Below are 20,258 nucleotides of genomic sequence, written 5' to 3' on the forward strand. Positions count from 1 at the left end.
GGGGGGGGGCCCTGGTGTGGCGGTAAGCCTCCTGGTGTGGAGGGGGGGGGCCCTGGTGTAGAGGGGGGGGCCCTGGTGTGGAGGGGGGGCCCTGGTGTGGAGGGGGGGGCCCTGGTGTGGAGAGGGGGGCCCTGGTGTGGAGGGGGGGGGCCCTGGTGTGGAGGGGGGGCCCTGGTGTGGAGGGGGGGCCCTGGTGTGGAGAGGGGGGCCCTGGTGTGGAGGGGGGGGGCCCTGGTGTGGAGGGGGGGGCCTTGATGTGGAGGAGGCCCATTGGTGTGGCAGTGGGCCCTCTAGTGTGGCGATAGGCTCCTTGGTGTGGTGGGGGCGCCCTGGTGTTGTGGGGGCTCCTGGTGTGGTGGGGGCCCCCTGGTGTGGTGGGGGCCCCCTGGTGTGCTGGTAGGCCCTCTAGTGTGGTGGTACATCTCTGGTCTCGCGGGAGGCCCCCTGGGGTGGTGGTAGACCTCTGGTCTCGCGGGAGGCCTCTTGATGTGGAGGAGGCCCCTTGGTGTGCCAATAGGCCCCTGGTGTGGCGGGAGGCCCCCCGATGCACGGGGGGCCTCGTCCACAGGTCCCCGAGCTGCCTCCACGAGGCCCGAGACTCGGAATGAGCGACGCAGCGACGCAGCGACGCTCTCCGCCGCGGGATTGGAGTTTGCGGAAGCGCTGGAAGCTGCGGGTGGCCTGCGGTTACCTCCTCCTCCTCACGAACGCCACCGGGATCTTCCTGTCCGGAACCATGGTGCCCGAGTGCAGCGCGGTGATGGGGCCATCATCCGTGGCCACGATGTTGTACGTCTGGACGATCTGCAGGAGGGAATAAAGTAACCGAGCTTACAATTCGTATCCTTCCCATAGCTGTCCTTCTATATGAAAAAAAAACATTCCGTCAGCGACACGGCCGTTTGGAAGCGCATCATTTCAAAAGAAATTGGCTCAACGCGGACAACTCTGGACTGGTTTCGACACTCGAATGCCTCATCAGCAGCGGCATCCAGCCAGGCAGCTCGGCGGTGGGCGAGCGGCTCCAAGTCGCTGGAAGCCCAACGCTGAACCGCCACACGGCACACGACACGCGGACGGGACGTGGGGACGCGGGGACGCGGGGACGTGGGGACGTGGGGACGTGGGCACGTGCTTTCACTTTCAATGTGGGGGGACGACGCGGGAAGGAGGAGAGGGCGGCGCGGCCCGAGACCGGAGGCTCGCTGGGGAACGCGGCGCGCTCACCGTGGCCAGGGCCAGGTGGATCTCCAGCTCGGCCAGGCGGCGGCCGATGCACATGCGAGGCCCGAAGCCGAATGGGATGTGCGAGAAGGGCTTCACCGTCCCCGGCGGGTCCTCCAGCCAGCGCTCCGGGCGGAAACTCATGGCGTTCGGGAAGTAGTCCTCGCTCCAGGCGAGCGCGTGGTTGCTCACCATCACCACCGTCTGTGGAGTGAGACGCGTCGTTCATTAGCATCTCTGTAGCTCCCAGTGACCCTCCCCCCCCCACCCCTCCGTGTCTCAAAAAAAAGAAAGATGCATCCCAGTGTCTATCTACGTCTCCTGGTATGGCATCTCCCTCTGCGTTTCAATGCTCTCCCAGTGCCTCCCACTGTCAACGGCCGAATCCCAGTGTCTCTCCGTCTGTGCCGCCGCCGCCCATGGACGCGCCGTGGTTCGGCGTCGTCGAGGCGCGGGTCACCGCGCGCCGGACTGGACACGCCGCGGGCGTGGCGACGACGGGGCCGTGGGAACGCGGCCGCGGGCCCTGGTGTCCCCCACCACGGGCTCCCTCCCTCCCCGCCGCCCTCACCACGCAGGGCCACCGTGGGGGGGGGGGGTGAACGAGGTTCGGAGCCGAGAGGAGGAGGCCGTCGGCGGAGAGGTTTTAATCGCCGCGCACGCTCGGTCTCGGCGGCGATGAGGTCACGCCGCGTGACGCTGCGCGACTTGGCCGCAAAACCTCATTCAGCGATTACGGCGCAGCAGCAGCCTCGCTTCAAACGCCGCTGCTCAATAATAATGATGAGAAGTCCCCAGCTCGTGCACCCGTTGCCCTCGCCCCACCCCCCCACCCCTACGCCACCGCGCTGGCATCACCGCGGCGGCGGTGTCGCTTGCAGGAATTGGCAGCGGCACGATGACGAAAAACAAAGTTGCTGATGAGAGCCTCGCGTGGGACGTGATGACTGCGGGGAAAACGCGGCGGTGGGGGCGACTGTTGGCTCGCGCGAGAGGAGGGGGTCGCCAGCGATGGGGGCCGGGTCATCGGGTTCAAACCTCGGGAGTTGCCGTTACGTAAACTGACTGTGGCTGCAGAGCTACGCTGACTGTGGCTGCAAGGCTACATTGATTGTGACTGCAGGGATACGCTGGCTGTGATTGCAAGGTTAAGTCTCAAGGCTTAATCTCAGCTGGCTGCTGCCTTCAATGCTGTGCGCGAAGACATTTGGAATACCTGGAAGGCAACCCCGGCATGCGAGGTAACGTCACAAACAGCTGTCGCACAGGAACTACTCATCGCTGCCCAGCCTTCTTCACAGACCCGTGCCTCCACATACAACGTGGGTACACCGGCATTGTTTTTACACATCCCGTCAGCGACACGGCGGCGTTGTGGGCGTGCATTACTTCGACGGCATTAGAACAATGCAAGCAAAACTGTGGAGCAGTTTCAATATTGATTGTCTCATCAGGCAAGGGCCCTCTCTGATGCGACACGCTGTAGTCAGGTGAATGCCCCCCTACGACTGCCCGCGTTCGGAATCGACGGCGTTTGCGGTGAGTCTCACGTCTTTGGGGAGGAGGTATTCCCCGATCGGTGTCTCCCGGCTCAGGGTGCGGCTCGTGAAGGGGATCGTGGGGCTCAGCCTAGGGGACACGGGCAGAGACACGTGCCGAGTTGAGCGCACACACACGCACACACACACACATACACACGCACACACACAGATACCCCCACGAAGCCCACACAGGCTGCTGGGGCAAGTGCTAGGAGCGAGCGTCTGTGAAGGCAGGCGAGGTGGATGAGCGGGCGGTGTGGGCAGAGGCTGCCTGGTCGCCTTTGACTGCCCACTGTCGATGTTTCACGCACTGGACCAGGAACTTGAAGCCCAGGACCGGTTTGGATATTCGCCACTGCAGTTGGCTGTGAGCGGAAATCAGAATCGAACTCGGGTCGCTGGGTTCATAGCGCAGCGCGCCAGGCATGCGACCACTCCTCAGGACACACAAATGCACACAAAGATAAAGATCCCCCGTATAGCCTTAACGGACTTTCGGGGCAAGTCCTGTGTGCGAGCACCTACGAAGGCCAACGCGGCACACGCACGGCCGCCTTTGTATCCCTAGTGGCGATGTTTACACACCACACCAGATACTCATTTGAGGCTGAGTCGACCTAGAGGAAGAGGCCCAGGACTAATTCAGATAATCGTCACCGGTGTTGGCCGTAAGCAGGAATCGAACTCGGGCCGCCGGGTTCGTAGCGCAGCGCGCTGACCGCTACACCATGTGTACGTATGTTGAACTTCTTTCACACCGTACGTAGCCAAAACCGTGTTAATCGGTTGGCCCAGTGCCATGTTTACAGACAGCACCATGCACTCATTTAAGGCCGAGTTGACCTTGTGGAAGGCCTAAAACTGGCTCAGATATCCGGTGTCACTGACGTCCATCCGTGACGGGAATTGAATTCGGGTCACTGGGTTCACTCGTGCAGAGCGCTCGTCACAATTAGCACGAGAAACGAACCCTGCCCTCGTCAACAACACCGCGGCCTTAGCAGCAACATTGTCGACAATCGGCGACGTTTTGGTCATTGTCCTTCTCCATAGCACACGGACGCGCAATCACAAATATTGACTTGTGTACACACACACGGCCATACCCGGCACGCGCACACATACACGGCAACACGGCTACCGACAACATCTCTCCGTGCACGCACACGTGGTCACATACGAGCACACGTGGTCACATACTAGCGCACGTGGTCACATACGAGCACACGTGGTCACATACTAGCGCACGTGGTCACACACAAGCACACGTGGTCACACACTAGCACACGTGGTCACACACTAGCACACGTGGTCACACACGAGCACACGTGGTCACACACTAGCACACGTGGTCACACACGAGCACACGTGGTCACACACTAGCACACGTGGTCACACACGAGCACACGTGGTCACACACGAGCACACGTGGTCACACACTAGCACACGTGGTCACACACGAGCACACGTGGTCACATACAAGCACACGCGGGCAGGAGCGGCGGCACACCGGGGAGAGTAACCCTCGTCCCGTGAGCTCCAACGACGCAGGGACGTGGTCGATGCCTGAACGTGCGGCATCGTGTGCAGTGGCGGCTGCCCACGGGGTAAACGCCAGCGCTGCTTGTCCCCCCCTCCCCCCGCCTGCAGCCCTGCTGCTGGAAGCGTGTTTGCCCGTGTCTATGATTGATCACAGAATGTGATTGATCACAGGATGTGATTTTAGCTTTTGCTTCAACGCTGCCCAGTTGAATGGTTGTGATTTTCTGTTGAGCCATTCCTGCACCATGCCCCCCCCCTCTACCCTCCGCCCCCCTCCATGGACTCTCCCCCGCTCAGAAGCATTCACGGCGACAGCTCGAGGTGTCGACGATTCTGCGTCTCGTCAGCGGAGTCGAGTTATCACACCTGTCACAACCCCTCCTCGTCAGTGCCCCACCTTGTTACACACCGACTCAGACCTGATTGGTCTCACCCCGTGCCCCTTATGAATCTCAACGTTCATCCTACAAAGTCCCATCACGAGGGAGAAACACAAACACAGAGACACAATTAGAATTGTGTTTGCCCGCATTGAGACGGCTGTACGCCGTGCGGACCTGAAAACTCAAATTCCCTGCACGAGGAAACGGGGGGCGAACTGGATGGGTCGACAGCTGCGAGTTTATGCTCGAACAGAATGAGGGTGAACTTCCGGCTTCGCAGCGCGATGCGTTGACCACTACACTACCGCTCCTTATCACACACCACACACACACCAACCACACACACCACACACACCACACACACGCCACACACACACCACACACACGCACACACACACCATACACACACCACACACACCACACACACACCAATCACACACACACACCAACCACACACCACACACCGCACACACACCACATACACCAACCACCCACACACACACCACACACACAGCACACACACACCACACACACACACCAACCACACACACCACGCACACACCACACACACCACACACACACCAACCACACACACCAACCACCCACACACACACCAACTACACACACCAACCACACACACACACCATACACACACTACACACACCACACACACACACCACACATACCACACACACACACCACACACACGCCACACACACACCACACACACACACACCCCACACACACCACACACACGCCACACACACACCACACACACACACCCCACACACAGCACATCCTCTCGGCCACGGCCCCTGTCACGGCGAGTTCCCCGATGAATGGGGGAGCTTGTGTTGACGGCTCGCGACGAGCCCATATCCAGCACACAGTGCCAGCGAGAGGGCGCATACATTACCCCGTGGGGGAGCGGTGGGGGGGGGTCACCCGGGTTCATTTGTGAAGGCGAAACGAGTTCACGCATGAGCAGACGCGATGGCCAGTGATGTGTGTCCGTGATGGTGCGGCAGAGGCGATGTTCGTGATGGTGACGGTGGTGTGATGACGGTGTGATGTGTCACGTGTGGTGACGGTGTGATGTGTGATGGTGACGGTGTAATGTGTCACGTGTGATGACGGTGATGCGTGAGTGATGTATGATGTGTAATGGTATGACAGGGATGGTATGATGCTGATAGTGACCCAAGCTCTCCTTCCCCATCCTTGACACCGTCCCTCCTCATCACGTCTCTACCCATCATCATAACCACTCATTGTCACTTTCATCATCATCGTTTTGTCACACGTAATCATATTCATCATCTACTACCATCATCCTCAGCAACTCACTCTGCACCATTGCTAATTCTCTGTTCAGTGCTTTGGTTAATGCGCTAGGAAAATAATTAAGATAAGATGGTGATAATGATCATGGTGGCATGATCGTATGACGCTATGATACGAGGACGATGGTAATAGTATGATGATGATGATGGTGGTGTGATAGCGTGATTATAGTATGGTATGATGGTATGCTGTTGTGATAGAATCATGATAACAACGGAAATGGGATGATAATGATGAATTGCTCATGATGATAATGGTATGATGATGATGATGACAAATGGCATGGCGACAATGCTGATACTGGAATGGTGATGACAATGGTATCTTAATGATGAATTGATGATCATGATGACAATGGTATGTTAATGATGAATTGATTATCATGATGACAATGGTATGTTAATGATGAATTGATGATCATGATGACAATGGTATGTTAATGATGAATTGATGATCATGATGACAATGGTATGTTAATGATGAATTGATGACCATGATGACAATGGTATGTTAATGATGAATTGATGATCATGATGACAATGGTATGTTAATGATGAATTGATGACCATGATGACAATGGTATGTTAATGATGAATTGATGATCATGATGACAATGGTATGTTAATGATAAATTGATGATCATGATGACAATGGTATGATAATGATGAATTGATGAGCATGATGACAATGGTATGTTAATGATGAATTGATGATCATGATGACAATGGTATGATAATGATGAATTGATGAGCATGATGACAATGGTATGTTAATGATGAATTGATGATCATGATGACAATGGTATGATTATGATGATGGTGGTGGTGGCGGTGGCTGTGAACCCGCACCTCATGGATTCCTTGAGGCAGGCGCGCAGGTAGCGCAGGGAGGGCATCTCGGCGGCGCTGGGCGCTCGCCCCGGCGGGAGCAGCGCCTCCATCTCGCCCCGCAGCCGCTTCTGGGCTCGCGGGCTGCGGGACAGGTGGAAGATGGCCCACATGAGGGTCACGGCGGTCTGCGGAGACACGGGGGTCGGGGGGGGGGGGAGACACGCGGGAAAGTCTCCGCTCGATTATTATGACAATAAAAACAATGTCCCCTCCGACACAGGGTGCCCCCCCCCCTCGACTCGCTCTCCACGCGGTCGCTCGACACAGGCCCCCCCCCCCGGCGGCACCCGACAAACGTCGAGCGGCCGAGGGTGGCGGTGCCATTGGAGGGTGGCGGTGCCGCGTCCCGGCCACGGTGGCGGTGGCCGGAGGGGACTACAAAAGCGGGGGGGGGGGTGCGGGGTAAGAAGCGGACAGAGAGGTGAAACCCGGGACTCTGTGATGGCTGCTTAGGCAGGTAACAGGAACCTCCTTCAAACCCAGACGTCGCCACAGACACACTCACACACGTGAGAGAGAGAGAGAGAGACTCCCTCCTGCCCAGAGCTCACGCACGCTGCTAGGGCCAGTGCTGTTCGCTCGCCGCATCTACGGAGACCGGCACGGCACACAACGGGGGCTGTTGGCCAGTATCACGCCCGGCCGCCTTTGTCTCCCCAGCGCCGATGTTTACACACAGCGCCAGGTACTCATTTAAGGCTAAGTCGACCTAGGACAGGCCCAGTACTGGTTCAGATGATCGTCACTGGTATTGGCCGTGAGCGAACTCGGCCATGGAATTGCACTCGGGGTTCGTGGTGCGAGGCACCAACGACTGCTCCACACCACAGAGCCATGTGTCACTTTACCAGCTCAGGCGCACTGGGCGATGTCGTGCTGTTTAAGAAGCGGCCTGGCTACTACAAATGATTGGCCGACGAAGCGGCTTTTCACGTGGAAATTAATATCGCCCAAATACTAAACGCAACTTTCTGGATGTGTGGGGGGGGGGGGGCCGGAGGACCCGGAAACAACCCCAGGCGGCCACGGAGAGAGAGAGAGAGACACACGCAGCCTCCACGTGCACAGCAGCAGCAGCAGGCGTCAGGGTCGGGATCGAACCCAGGCCCTCCTGTAGCACAGGCGAGGTCGTCAACATCTCCGAGCCACCGCGGCACCCTCACACAGCCGCAGGAGGGGGTGGTGGGTGGGGGTGAGGGGCGGGGTTGGTTGAAAGGGCGGGGGGTGGGGGTGGTGAGGGTGGTGGGGGGTGGGGAGGGGCGGGGGTGGTGAGGGGTGGGGGGTGGGGGTGAGGGGCGGGGTTGGTTGAAAGGGCGGGGGGTGGGGGTGGTGAGGGTGGTGGGGGGTGGGGGGTGGGGGTGAGGGGCGGGGGTGGTGAGGGGTGGGGGTGGGGGTGGGGGTGAGGGGCGGGGTTGGTTGAAACGGCGGGGGGTGGGGGCTCTCACCGTCTCCACCCCCCCGATCTGCATCTCGGCGACGCCGGCGTAGAGCTCCTTGGGGGAGAGGACCCCTCCCCGCGCCACCTGCGAGACGAGGTCCTGGCCCGGGCACTGCGCGTTGCCCAGCCGCGTCAGCACGCACTGCTTGGCTGCTCAAGCACACACACACACAGATACATACACACAGATACACAGTTACATACACACAGACACACAGATACATACATACACCCACTACATACACCCACTGCGCGTTGCCCAGACGCGTCAGCACGCACTGCTTGGCTGCTCGAGCACACACACACACAGATACATACATACATACACACAGATACATACACACAGACACACAGATACATACATACACCCACACACACACACAGATACATACACACACACATACACACTGACACATACAAATATCCCCCCCGCATAGACTTAACAGACTGTAGGGACAAGTGCTGTGAGCAAACATCTATGAAGGCCGGAACAACACACGAGGGGGTGGGAGGCCAACACCACACCCGGCCGCCTTTGTCTCCCTAGCGGCGATGTTTCCACACCGCGCCAGCAACTTATTTGAGGCTGAGTCAACCTAGGGGAGGCCCAGGACGTGGCTAATTATATCGAGGCCGAGGGCATCGGCGGCTTGTGGCCGGGAATCGAACTCGGGGCGGTCGCCGGTCCATCGAGCGGCTCGCCGGCGTGGGGAGAGCGCGACGCACCGATGCGGAAGATGTTGTCCCACGCCTCGGTGTGGACGCGCCACGTGCGCGTGTTGAGGCTGCGGTGCAGCCCCACGGGAGTGACGAGCATCGTGCCGAACGTGGCCATCATCTGCGACAGGCGCGCACGTCCATCATTGCAGCAACACCACACACAGCATCACCACACAGCATCACACACAGCATTGTAGCAACACCACACACAGCATTGCAGCAACACCACACACAGCATTGTAGCAACACCACACACAGCATTGTAGCAACACCACACACAGCATTGTAGCAACACCACACACAGCATCACCACACAGCATTGTAGCAACACCACACACAGCATCACCACACACAGCATTGTAGCAACACCACACACAGCATCACCACACAGCATTGTAGCAACACCACACACAGCATCACCACACAGCAACACCACACACAACATTGTAGCAACACCACACACAGCATTGTAGCAACACCACAGCAACATCACACACAGCATTGTAGCAACATCACACACAGCATTGTAGCAACATCACACACAGCATTGTAGCAACATCACACACAGCATTGTAGCAACACCACGCACAGCATTGTAGCATCACCACGCACAGCGTCACCACGCACAGCGTCACCACACACAGCGTCACCACGCACAGCGTCACCACGCACATCATTGCAGCAAGACCACACACAGCATCATCACACACAGCATCATCACACACAGCATCATCACACACAGCATCATCACACACAGCATCATCACACACAGCATCATCACACACAGCATCATCACACACAGCATCATCACACACAGCATCATCACACACAGCAACATCACACACAGCGTCACCACACACAGCATTGCGGCATCACCACACACATCATTGCAGCAAGACCACACACAGCATCAAAGCAAGATCACATGTGCGGGCCCGTCTCCCGCGGTGCGCAGCTCACCTGCTTGATGGAGGTGATGAAGATCTGCCCTTCCTCGCCCATGTCCTGGGAGAGGAGGCCGAAACGTTTCCCGTAGAGGATGTAGGAGATGGCTGCGTGACACAGATCGGGGATCGCGCCATCAACGAGGAGGCCGCTCTTCTCTCATTTAGGCGCCGCGTGGGGCCGTTCCCGTGAACTTCAATCCCCGACTCGTGCACCCGCGTTGGGGAGCTACTGGCGCCCGACGGTGCTGGACGTAGTTGCCAGCGAAACGTCACGGGACTCAAATTGTTTACTCTCCAACACACCGGTGGGCTGAAGTAGTAAACGAATTGGCCACGTGTTGTTTGCATGACAAACCTTCCTGCGGTTTAACGACGCGTTTACGTACGCGATCTTACCGCAAAAAAAGTTTTCATTCATAAAATTGGTCGCGAAAGTCTCTCACGTGTCAAACTGAGCTACCACTGTGTTGAACCACGACGCTGCAGGGCACAACAATGCACACACCAACTCATTCACTCACCCACTCACTCACCTACTCACCCACTCACACACCCACCCACTCAATCACTCACTCACTCACCCACTCACTCACTCAATCACCCACTCATTCACTCACTCACTCACCAACTCACTCACTCACCACTCACTCACTCACTCACCCACTCACTCACCCACTCACTCACCCACTCATTCACTCACTCACTCACCCACTCACTCACTCACCCACTCACCCACTCACTCACCTACTCACCCACCCACTCATTCACTCACCCACTCACCATTCACTCACTCATTCACTCACTCACTCACTCACCTACTCACCCACCCACTCATTCACTCACTCACTCGCCCACCCACTCACCCACTCACCTACTTACCCATTCACTTACTCATTCACTCACTCACCCACTCACTCACCTACTCACTCACTCACCTACTCACCCACCCACTCATTTATTCATTCACTCGCATCTATCATAACTCTCACTATGTGCTGACTGTTGCTGGCCGTTTTACGTTGTGTGCCTTTGGGCCTGTGCTCGGCAATTTCGTGTACATTTAAAATAATAATTCACCAGCAGCAGGAAGAATTGGACTCCCTGCCGGATCTCCCGAGGGGGCTCGCCCAGCCGAATATCTGAACCAGTCTTGGGCCTCCCCTAGGTCGACTCGGCCTCAAATGAGTACCTGATGCGGTGGCGTAAACATCGCCACGAGGGAGACAAAGTTGCCACTCACCGGGCGTGGTGCTGACCACCTACCCCCTCGTGTGCCGGGCATACATACGTGCATTGGTGCTCGCTAGCAGCACTTGCCCCAAGAGTCTACTAAGGCTATACGGGGGATATTTGTCTTTATCTTGTCTTGTTTCAATGTGCACTTTAAGTCACTGGGGGGGGGGGGGGGGCAGCAGGAACCAGGCAACGCGCGTGCGTCTTTGTGTGCGCGCGCTGGGGGAGGAGGGGGGAGCGAGGGGGGAGGGGAGGGAGGGGGGTGCACGGGCTGGTGGTGGAACTTGGGAATTGAAAGTGAACTGAGTGGGAGGGGAGGCGTGGGTGGGGGTTGTGGCCGGGACCCCTGGCAAGGCGGTGGTGGGTGGCGCGGTGGTGGGTGGCGCGGTGGTGGGTGGCGCGGTGGTGGGTGGCGCGGTGGTGGGTGGCGCGGTGGTGGGTGGCGCGGTGGTGGGTGGCGCGGTGGTGGGTGGCGCGGTGGTGGGTGGCGCAGTCCGAGTGGGGTTCCTACTTTCGAACGACCACTTGTGCAGCTCCAGGCACAGGTCCCGGATGCCGCCCTGAGCGTCGCGAGTCGCGTCCAAGTGAACCACGAAATCTGAGAGCACCTGGGGAGGGGGGAGGGGGCAGGCGGGGGGTAGAGGGAGAAATTCCGGGGGCGGCGGGGGAGGAGGAGGGGGGGGGCAAAGTATGGAGGGGCGCGGAGAGGGGAGGGACGCATTGCCACGAGTTGGCTCAGAGCTGCGCGTTGCGTAACGCGCCCCGTGAGGCACCGCCACTCTCTAGGAAGGAGCGAGGTGGTGGTGGTGGTGGGGGTGGTGGGGGTGGTGGTGGTGGAGGTGGTGGTGGGGGTGGTGGGGGTGGTGGTAGTGCTGGGGGTGGTGGTGCTGGGGGTGGTGGTGGTGCTGGGAGTGGTGGTGCTGGGGGTGGTGGTGCTGGGGGTGCTGGTGGTGGTGCTGGGGGTGGTGGTGCTGGGGGTGGTGGTGCTGGGGGTGGTGGTGCTGGGTGTGGTGGTGCTGGGGGTGGTGGTGGTGGTGCTGGGGGTGGTGGTGCTGGGGGTGGTGGTGGTGCTGGTGGTGGTGGTGCTGGGGGTGGTGGTGCTGGGGGTGCTGGTGGTGCTGGGGGTGGTGGTGCTGGGGGTGCTGGGGGTGGTGGTGCTGGGGGTGGTGGTGGTGGTGCTGGGGGTGGTGGTGGTGCTGGTGGTGCTAGGGGTGGTGGTGCTGGGGGTGGTGGTGCTGGGGGTGGTGGTGCTGGGGGTGGTGGTGGTGCTGGGGGTGGTGGTGGTGGTGCTGGGAGTGGTGGTGCTGGGGGTGGTGGTGGTGGTGGTGCTGGGGGTGGTGGTGGTGCTGGGGGTGGTGGTGGTGGTGCTGGGGGTGGTGGTGCTGGGGGTGGTGGTGGTGGTGCTGGGGGTGGTGGTGCTGGGGGTGGTGGTGGTGGTGCTGGGGGTGGTGGTGCTAGGGGTGGTGGTGCTGGGGGTGGTGGTGCTGGGTGTGGTGGTGCTGGGGGTGATGGTGGTGGTGGTGCTGGGGGTGGTGGTGCTGGGGATGGTGGTGGTGCTGGGGGTGATGGTGGTGGTGGTGCTGGGGGTGGTGGTGCTGGGGGTGGTGGTGCTGGGGGTGGTGGTGGTGGTGGTGCTGGGGGTGGTGGTGCTGGGGGTGGTGGTGCTGGGGGTGGTGGTGCTGGTGGTGGTGGTGCTGGTGGTGGTGGTGGTGCTGGTGGTGGTGCTGCTGCTGCTGGTGCTGGTGGTGGTGGTGGTGCTGGGGGTGGTGGTGCTGGGGGTGGTGGTGGTGCTGGGGGTGGTGGTGCTGGGGGTGGTGGTGGTGCTGGGGGTGGTGGTGCTGGGGGTGGTGGTGGTGCTGGAGGTGGTGGTGGTGCTGGGGGTGGTGGTGCTGGGTGTGGTGGTGGTGCTGGGGGTGGTGGTGCTGGGGGTGGTGGTGGTGCTGGGGGTGGTGGTGCTGGGGGTGGTGGTGGTGCTGGGGGTGGTGGTGGTGCTGGAGGTGGTGGTGGTGCTGGGGGTGGTGGTGCTGGGGGTGGTGGTGGTGCTGGGGGTGGTGGTGGTGCTGGGGGTGGTGGTGGTGCTGGGGGTGGTGGTGGTGCTGGGGGTGGTGGTGGTGCTGGAGGTGGTGGTGGTGCTGGGGGTTGTGGTGCTGGGGGTGGTGGTGGTGCTGGGGGTGGTGGTGGTGCTGGGGGTGGTGGTGGTGCTGGAGGTGGTGGTGGTGCTGGGGGTGGTGGTGCTGGGGGTGGTGGTGGTGCTGGGGGTGGTGGTGCTGGGGGTGGTGGTGGTGCTGGGGGTGGTGGTGGTGCTGGGGGTGGTGGTGGTGCTGGGGGTGGTGGTGCTGGGGGTGGTGGTGGTGCTGGGGGTGGTGGTGCTGGGGGTGGTGGTGGTGCTGGGGGTGGTGGTGCTGGGGGTGGTGGTGCTGGGGGTGGTGGTGGTGCTGGAGGTGGTGGTGGTGCTGGGGGTGGTGGTGGTGCTGGGGGTGGTGGTGCTGGGGGTGGTGGTGCTGGGGGTGGTGGTGCTGGAGGTGGTGGTGGTGGTGCTGGGGGTGGTGGTGGTGCTGGTGGTGCTGGGGGTGGTGGTGCTGGGGGTGGTGGTGGTGGTGCTGGGGGTGGTGGTGCTGGGGGTGGTGGTGCTGGGGGTGGTGGTGCTGGGGGTGGTGGTGCTGGGACGCGCTGTGCGCTTGATGGCGCTACCAGGACGGGAGGGGGGAGGGCCCGCGGGGGATGGGGGGCGGGGGGGGGAAGGGACACGCGGGGGATGGGGGCGGTGGGGAGGGAGGGGACACGCGGGGGCAAGGGGATGGGAGTCCTCACCTCGTTAATCTTGCCATCGTATTTAGCCACCTCTTCTGGCAGCATGAGCTTCTTTTGGAACGCCCTCCTCATCTTCTGCCACGGCTTGTCGTCCCTGCGGGGTCATCATCGTCGTCGTCAGCAGAGTTGTGTCGTCAGTGGTGGAACTTCACTCCACACTACCATTACCACCACCACCCCACGTGATCAACTCGCTGTGAGTGAAACCAATTCACACTGCGGGGGTGGCTAGGGGCATTGGCGAGGTGTGTGTGTGTAGCGAGGTGTGTGTGTATGGCGAGGTGTGTGTGTGTGACGAGGTGTGTGACGAGGTGTGTGTGTAGCGAGGTGTGTGTGTGGCGAGGTGTGTGTGTGACGAGGTGTGTGTGTGTAGCGAGGTGTGTGTGTGTGTAGCGAGGTGTGTGTGTGTGTGTGTGACGAGGTGTGTGTGTGTGGGGCGAGGTGTGTGTGTGAGTTCGGGGTAAGGGGCCACAGCGGAGAGCAAACGTTTCCTAATCAGGGGTGGGGGGGGGGGTACCTGGGGGCGGTGAAGTTGTAAACAAAATGGTCAAAACAAAACCACAAATCCCCGGATCCACACGACACAACACCAACAACAATGAAGGCGGTGTAGAGTTGAACGCGCTGCGCGGGTCTCATTTCCAGTTGGACACGCAGCATTGTGTGGCACAGGCTGCGCTAGTATAAGGGGGGGGGGGGTTGACGAGACGCAGCGTTGCTCGAGACCACGTGGGGTGTCGGCGGCGGGGCGCGTGGACACAGGTCGCGCTCTGCTCCGATGGAGCCGTGCGGCTCTCCGTGCGGCTCTCCGTGCGCGGTGCCGGAGTTGTTGCGCGCCCGCTGCCAACCTGCCGGCTCAGTCCTAAGTGTGTGCTGCTGCTGCAGCTACTGCTGCTGCTGCCGCGTGTTTACACCGCCACTGGGGAGACAAAGGCGGCTCGTGCATGCCGCTTGAGAGCACACCACCCGCTCTCTCCATAGGGGCTCGCTAACAGCACTTGCCCCAACAGTCGATGCGGCTACACGGTGGGGGGTGCTGCTTTGTCTTTGTGCGTGCGGCTCTCGCTCGCGAGTCGCGCCGCTGTTGTTTAATCATCGGGAGCGTGCGGCGTGTGCCTCACGAGTTTCTGGTAACTTAGAGAAAGTGTTCGGGTGGTGAATGTTATCTAGCAACGTAATTGCTGTGATGAAGGTTTGATTTATTTATTAAAAACTTCGTGTAATTGTGTAATGCTTTAATGTTATGAAAAATAATAGGTTTTAACCCTTTCTGCCAATAAAGCACGAGTTGTATGAAGATGTTCAAACACCCAATAATAGAAGCCTTTTGAAAACAAATCAAGTGCTGCACTAACCACGCACGGTACCTGCGGTGAACATGCGAATAAACATGCTCCGATAATAACTGATGGCGTTGTCTTTGAAACTCAGTGTCTGGAGCTCACGGGGCTTTACGGGGAAATGCACTTCTGACTGTGAACCTCCGATTCCGATGTTCCGACTCGCGTCGACGGAACGGGCAGGATTCGACCCCGACACCAGCGGGACCAGGGAGGGCGCAGCGCGCGAGCGGCCCCCCCTCTCACGTACAGGATGAGCAGTCCGTAGGCCTCGCCGCGCAGGTCGCGGTAGGCCTTCCACGGCTTGATGTCGAGGCGGTGCGGGCACGCGGCCTCGCGGCGGAACAGCGACTCGACGAGGTGCGGCGCGCCCACGTGGACGCTCTCGAACGAGCCGAGGCGCATGCGGTAGATGCTGCCCAGCCGCTGGTGGTACTCGGTCTGTGGGATGAGCGAGTGAAGCACGCGGCAGCTGTCAGCGTCGACGCTGCGGCCCCCCCGCCCCCCGCCACGCGGGCTCTTGTGGCTCTCTGGGAGGCTCGCGGAACGAGCCTCTGTGCAGGCCACTCTCGTCCCATGAGTGCCAAGCCGCTGTCTCTACCCGCGAGGCCGTCGGCGTCGAGCTCCCCCGCGCACGCGGCGAGGCGCACATGGACGATGAACACCGCGCGCAGCGGACGCCACGTGGGGTGTGACGACGTCACAAACGCCGTGGGAGAGGCCTCTTATCCAGCAGTGGATTGATCATGGGCTCAAGCTGAATTCATTATTTACGCATCAATACCCATAACACCTCCGTGTTGACTCTGTGTATAGCTGTGGGCCGGATCGGCAGAATGAGTGGCAGACCGTATGCGCACTGATAAGATTTCGGGGGCGACTTACGAATGGGAGAGAAAACGCGCCCGGGGTCAGATGCCTGGCCGTGACCTTGACCCTTCGTGAGCACGTCGCAGCCATGACCCCTTCACTTTACCTGCGCCTGAATGTCCGCGTGCGGCATGCGCCCGCGCGCTGCTCAACCTCTCCAGGCGTCTCCTCCCGCGAGTCTCGCGGGAGACGCGGGGACCACGGAGACCACGGGGACCACGGGGACCACGGAGACCACGGATGCTTGGAGATGGGGGGGGGTTGGGGGCATTGGAGGTGCCCGCGGGCGCTCGTTACGCGGGCCTCACGTCAAATGTAACCGGGAAGGGAGCGCTGATTTTGATTCGCAAAGTCATTCACGGAGCCAGTGGAGGTTGGGGGGTGGAGGGGATAGGTGGTGGGGGGGGATCGTGAGGACTTTCCGAAGCGACGTGGAAGAGAAGCACGTCGCTTAGATCAACATTCCCCGTACACAACAACATCACGCGGCGGGCACAGCGGGGGCCCCGCGGGGAGGGGGAGGGAGGGGGTGTGGTGCTGTTGGCAGAGAGGTGCGAAGCGAAGATGCTCATGGGTCCCATTCACGAGGCAAGATGCGATTCATCGAGAGAGAGGGACAGAGAGAGAGAGTGGTTGATGTGCGTGTGTGTCTGTGGCGTTTGATTCATAGAGAGAGAGATTCATGTGCGAGTGTGTCTGTGGCGTTTGATTCATAGAGAGAGAGGGTTGATGTGTGTGTCTGTGGCGTTTGATTCATAGAGAGAGAGGGTTGATGTGCGTGTGTGTCGTGTTTGATTCATAGAGAGAGAGGGTTGATGTGTGTGTCTGTCGTGTTTGATTCACAGAGAGCGATGTGCTTGGGGAGGCGGTAGTGTAGTGGTTAGCGCTACGCTGCGCTACGAACCCGGCGACCCGAGTTCGATTCCCTCTCACGGCCAACACCGGTGACGATTATCTGATCCGGTCCTGGACCTCCCCGAGGTCAACTCAGCCTCAAATAAGTACCCGATACGATGTGTGTAGTAAACATCGCCACAAGGGAGACAAAGGCGGCCGAGCGTGGTGTTGACCACCCACCCTCTAATATGCCGTGCCGGCCTTTATAGGTGCTCGCTAACACCACTTGTCCCAACAGTCTGTGATTCACACAGAGAGCGGTGTGAGTGTGTGTTGGTGTGAGTGTCTGTTGGTGTGAGTGTGTTGGTGTGTGTGTGAGTGTGTGTGATTCACACAGAGAGCGGTGTGTGTGTGTGTGTGATTCACACAGAAAGCGGTGTGAGTGTGTGTTGGTGTGAGTGTGTGTGATTCACACAGAGAGCGGTGTGTGTGTTGGTGTGAGTGTGTGTTGGTGTATGTGTGTGATTCGCATAGAGAGCGGTGTGTGTGTTGGTGTGAGTGTGTGTTGGTGTGAGTGTGTGTTGGTGTATGTGTGTGTTGGTTTGAGTGTGTGTTGGTGTGTGTGTGTGTTGGTGTGAGTGTGTGTTGGTGTGTGTGTGTGTGTTGGTGTGTGTGTGTGTTGGTGTGAGTGTGTGTTGGTGTGTGTGTTGGTGTGAGTGTGTGTTGGTGTGAGTGTGTGTTGGTGTGAGTGTGTGTTGGTGTGTGTGTTGGTGTGAGTGTGTGTTGGTGTGAGTGTGTGTTGGTGTGAGTGTGTGTTGGTGTGAGTGTGTGTTGGTGAGAGTGCCAATGGCCCGTGGCGCCTCTCACCAGTACTTGGTACTGCTTGGAGATGCCGCCTTTCCGCAGCACCTCGAAGAGGCTGCCCACGACGGGCAGGCTGGGCGGGCTGGGCATCTCGCTCATCGACCGGAGCCCGCTCGCTGCCCCCCCCGCCGCGGGGGGCCACGTCTCCCGGGCCAGGCTCGCCGGCGCTTCCACGGCGACAGGAGCCACCGCCTGCGCCGCCCGGCTGCTGCTGCTGCCGCTGCCCTGGGGCGCGAAGGGGCAGCCCCGGGGCAGCTGGGCGGCCGCTCTCTGCAAGACGACGCGATTCATCGTCTGACGCGTTCGCGCAGTCGGTCCGCTAAAGCGCGCCGGGATCGCAAGTGTCGCACACTCGGTGGACGATGCGGTAACGCGAGACCTCAAGCGGAGCCCTGCGGCAAGGGTCGCTGTCGCTCAGGAGTTTAACGAGACGAATGAATGAGCCGAGCGCGGTCGCGAACCGAGCCTGACACCCGCATGAAACCCTCCGGTAACAGACCCCCGACCACTCCACTCAGTTGAAGCGCTCGCGTGCCCAGCCACTCACTGCGCTAATTGCGGCGCTTGCGGGCACGGAGCCCGTATATATACCGCGTGTGTGCGTGTGGGAGCGTGAGTGCGCGTGTGTGTGGGAGCGTGAGTGCGCGCATGTATGTGTGTGTGTGGGTGCGCGTGTGTGTGTGTGTAAGCGTGAGTGTGCGCGTGTGTGTGTGGGTGCGCGCGTGTGTGTGTGTGTGTGCGTGAATGCGTGTGTGTGTGGGTACGTGAGTGCGTGTGTGTGTGTGTGGGTGCGCGCGTGTGTGTGTGTGTGTGCGTGAATGCGTGTGTGTGTGTGGGTACGTGAGTGCGCGTGTGTGTGTGTGGGTGGGTACGTGAGTGCGCGTGTGTGCGTGAATGCGTGTGTGTGTGTGGGTACGTGAGTGCGCGTGTGTGTGTGTGTGTGGGTACGTGAGTGCGCGTGTGTGTGTGTGTGTGGGTACGTGAGTGCGCGTGTGTGTGTGTGGGTGGGTACGTGAGTGCGCGTGTGTGTGTGTGTGTGGGTACGTGAGTGCGCGTGTGTGTGTGTGGGTGGGTACGTGAGTGCGCGTGTGTGTGTGGGTGGGTACGTGAGTGCGCGTGTGTGTGTGGGTGGGTACGTGAGTGCGCGTGTGTGTGTGTGTGTGGGTACGTGAGTGCGCGTGTGTGTGTGGGTGGGTACGTGAGTGCGCGTGTGTGTGTGGGTGGGTACGTGAGTGCGCGTGTGTGTGTGTGTGTGGGTACGTGAGTGCGCGTGTGTGTGTGTGTGGGTACGTGAGTGCGTGTGTGTGTGTGCGCCGTGGCGTAAACACACCGGTCAGGACGCGCCAGCCAATCGCGGCTCTCAGTGACAACTCCCTGGGTCTTCTCGGAAGCACAGACAACAACATCATCGAAACAGATACTCGGGAGCGCGTTCACCCTTTTTATTGTTTGCGAGGTTCAGGGCTGAGAGTTCACGCTCACTCCGACCTCACACCGCCACGGGAGGTCACGGGCGCCAGTTCCTCACAAGCTGCGTTAGAGATTTGCATCGCATGGGGGCGGGGTGGCATAATTGAGATTAAAACCTCGGCTAGGGTTACAAGCCATAAAACCTCGCAGCCTCTTGTCACAAGCGCCAAACCGGTGTAAGCTTTACCCGGTGTAAATCAGGCGTGTGTTTAATTAAACTCTCACCTAAGCCGTGTCGCCTCGACAGACTGTTGGGGCAAGGGCTGTTAGCGAGGAGCACCTGTGACGGCCGGCACTGTGGCACACGAGGTGGGTGGGTGGCAGCACCACGCCCGACCGCCTTTGTCTCCCTCGTGACCATGTTTACGCACCGCACCAGGTACTGATGTTGAGGCTGAGTCGACATCGGCGAGGCCCAGGACGGTTCAGGTAATCGTCGCTGGTGTTGGCCGTGAGCGAGAATGGAATTCGGGTCGTCGGGTTCGTCGTGCAGATTAGCGCTAACCGCTACACTGCTCCTCGCACGCACGCACACGCAGATAGATGCACACACCCCGTCACACACAGACACACGTATATACAAACACACAACACGAACGAACGTACACATGTGCCAGGCTAGGTGCACCTTGAGGCCACGTGAAGTGTCGAACGCCCGCCGGAAGGAGGAGGTCACGGGGCAGACCCAGGTGTCGACTGACTGAGATGACTGGCCGATGCACCACACACATACACACTCAACCACATACATGTAAAACCACACGAATACACACACATACATACAAAGACAAAGGTCCCCGGAAT

General features: G+C 59.8%; 1 protein-coding gene across 1 annotated transcript; it reads right to left on the bottom strand.

Annotated features, from left to right (window-relative positions):
* Positions 1-227: 227 nt before the first annotated feature.
* Positions 228-18,386, bottom strand: CYP24A1 (cytochrome P450 family 24 subfamily A member 1). Its single transcript, XM_078875865.1, has 11 exons — positions 17,988-18,386; positions 15,664-15,854; positions 14,074-14,167; positions 11,774-11,870; positions 10,043-10,134; positions 9,089-9,200; positions 8,370-8,512; positions 6,883-7,049; positions 2,775-2,853; positions 1,228-1,428; positions 228-804 (listed from the first exon to the last, which is right to left on the bottom strand). The coding sequence occupies exons 1-11, from the start codon at positions 18,273-18,275 to the stop codon at positions 688-690; spliced, it is 1,581 nt and encodes a 526-aa protein (XP_078731991.1). The 5' UTR covers positions 18,276-18,386; the 3' UTR covers positions 228-687.
* Between the last annotated feature and the right edge of the window lie 1,872 nt (positions 18,387-20,258).

Source organism: Lampetra fluviatilis, chromosome 42 (assembly GCF_964198595.1).
Source record: "Lampetra fluviatilis chromosome 42, kcLamFluv1.1, whole genome shotgun sequence".
Classification (NCBI taxonomy): Eukaryota; Metazoa; Chordata; class Hyperoartia; order Petromyzontiformes; family Petromyzontidae; genus Lampetra; species Lampetra fluviatilis.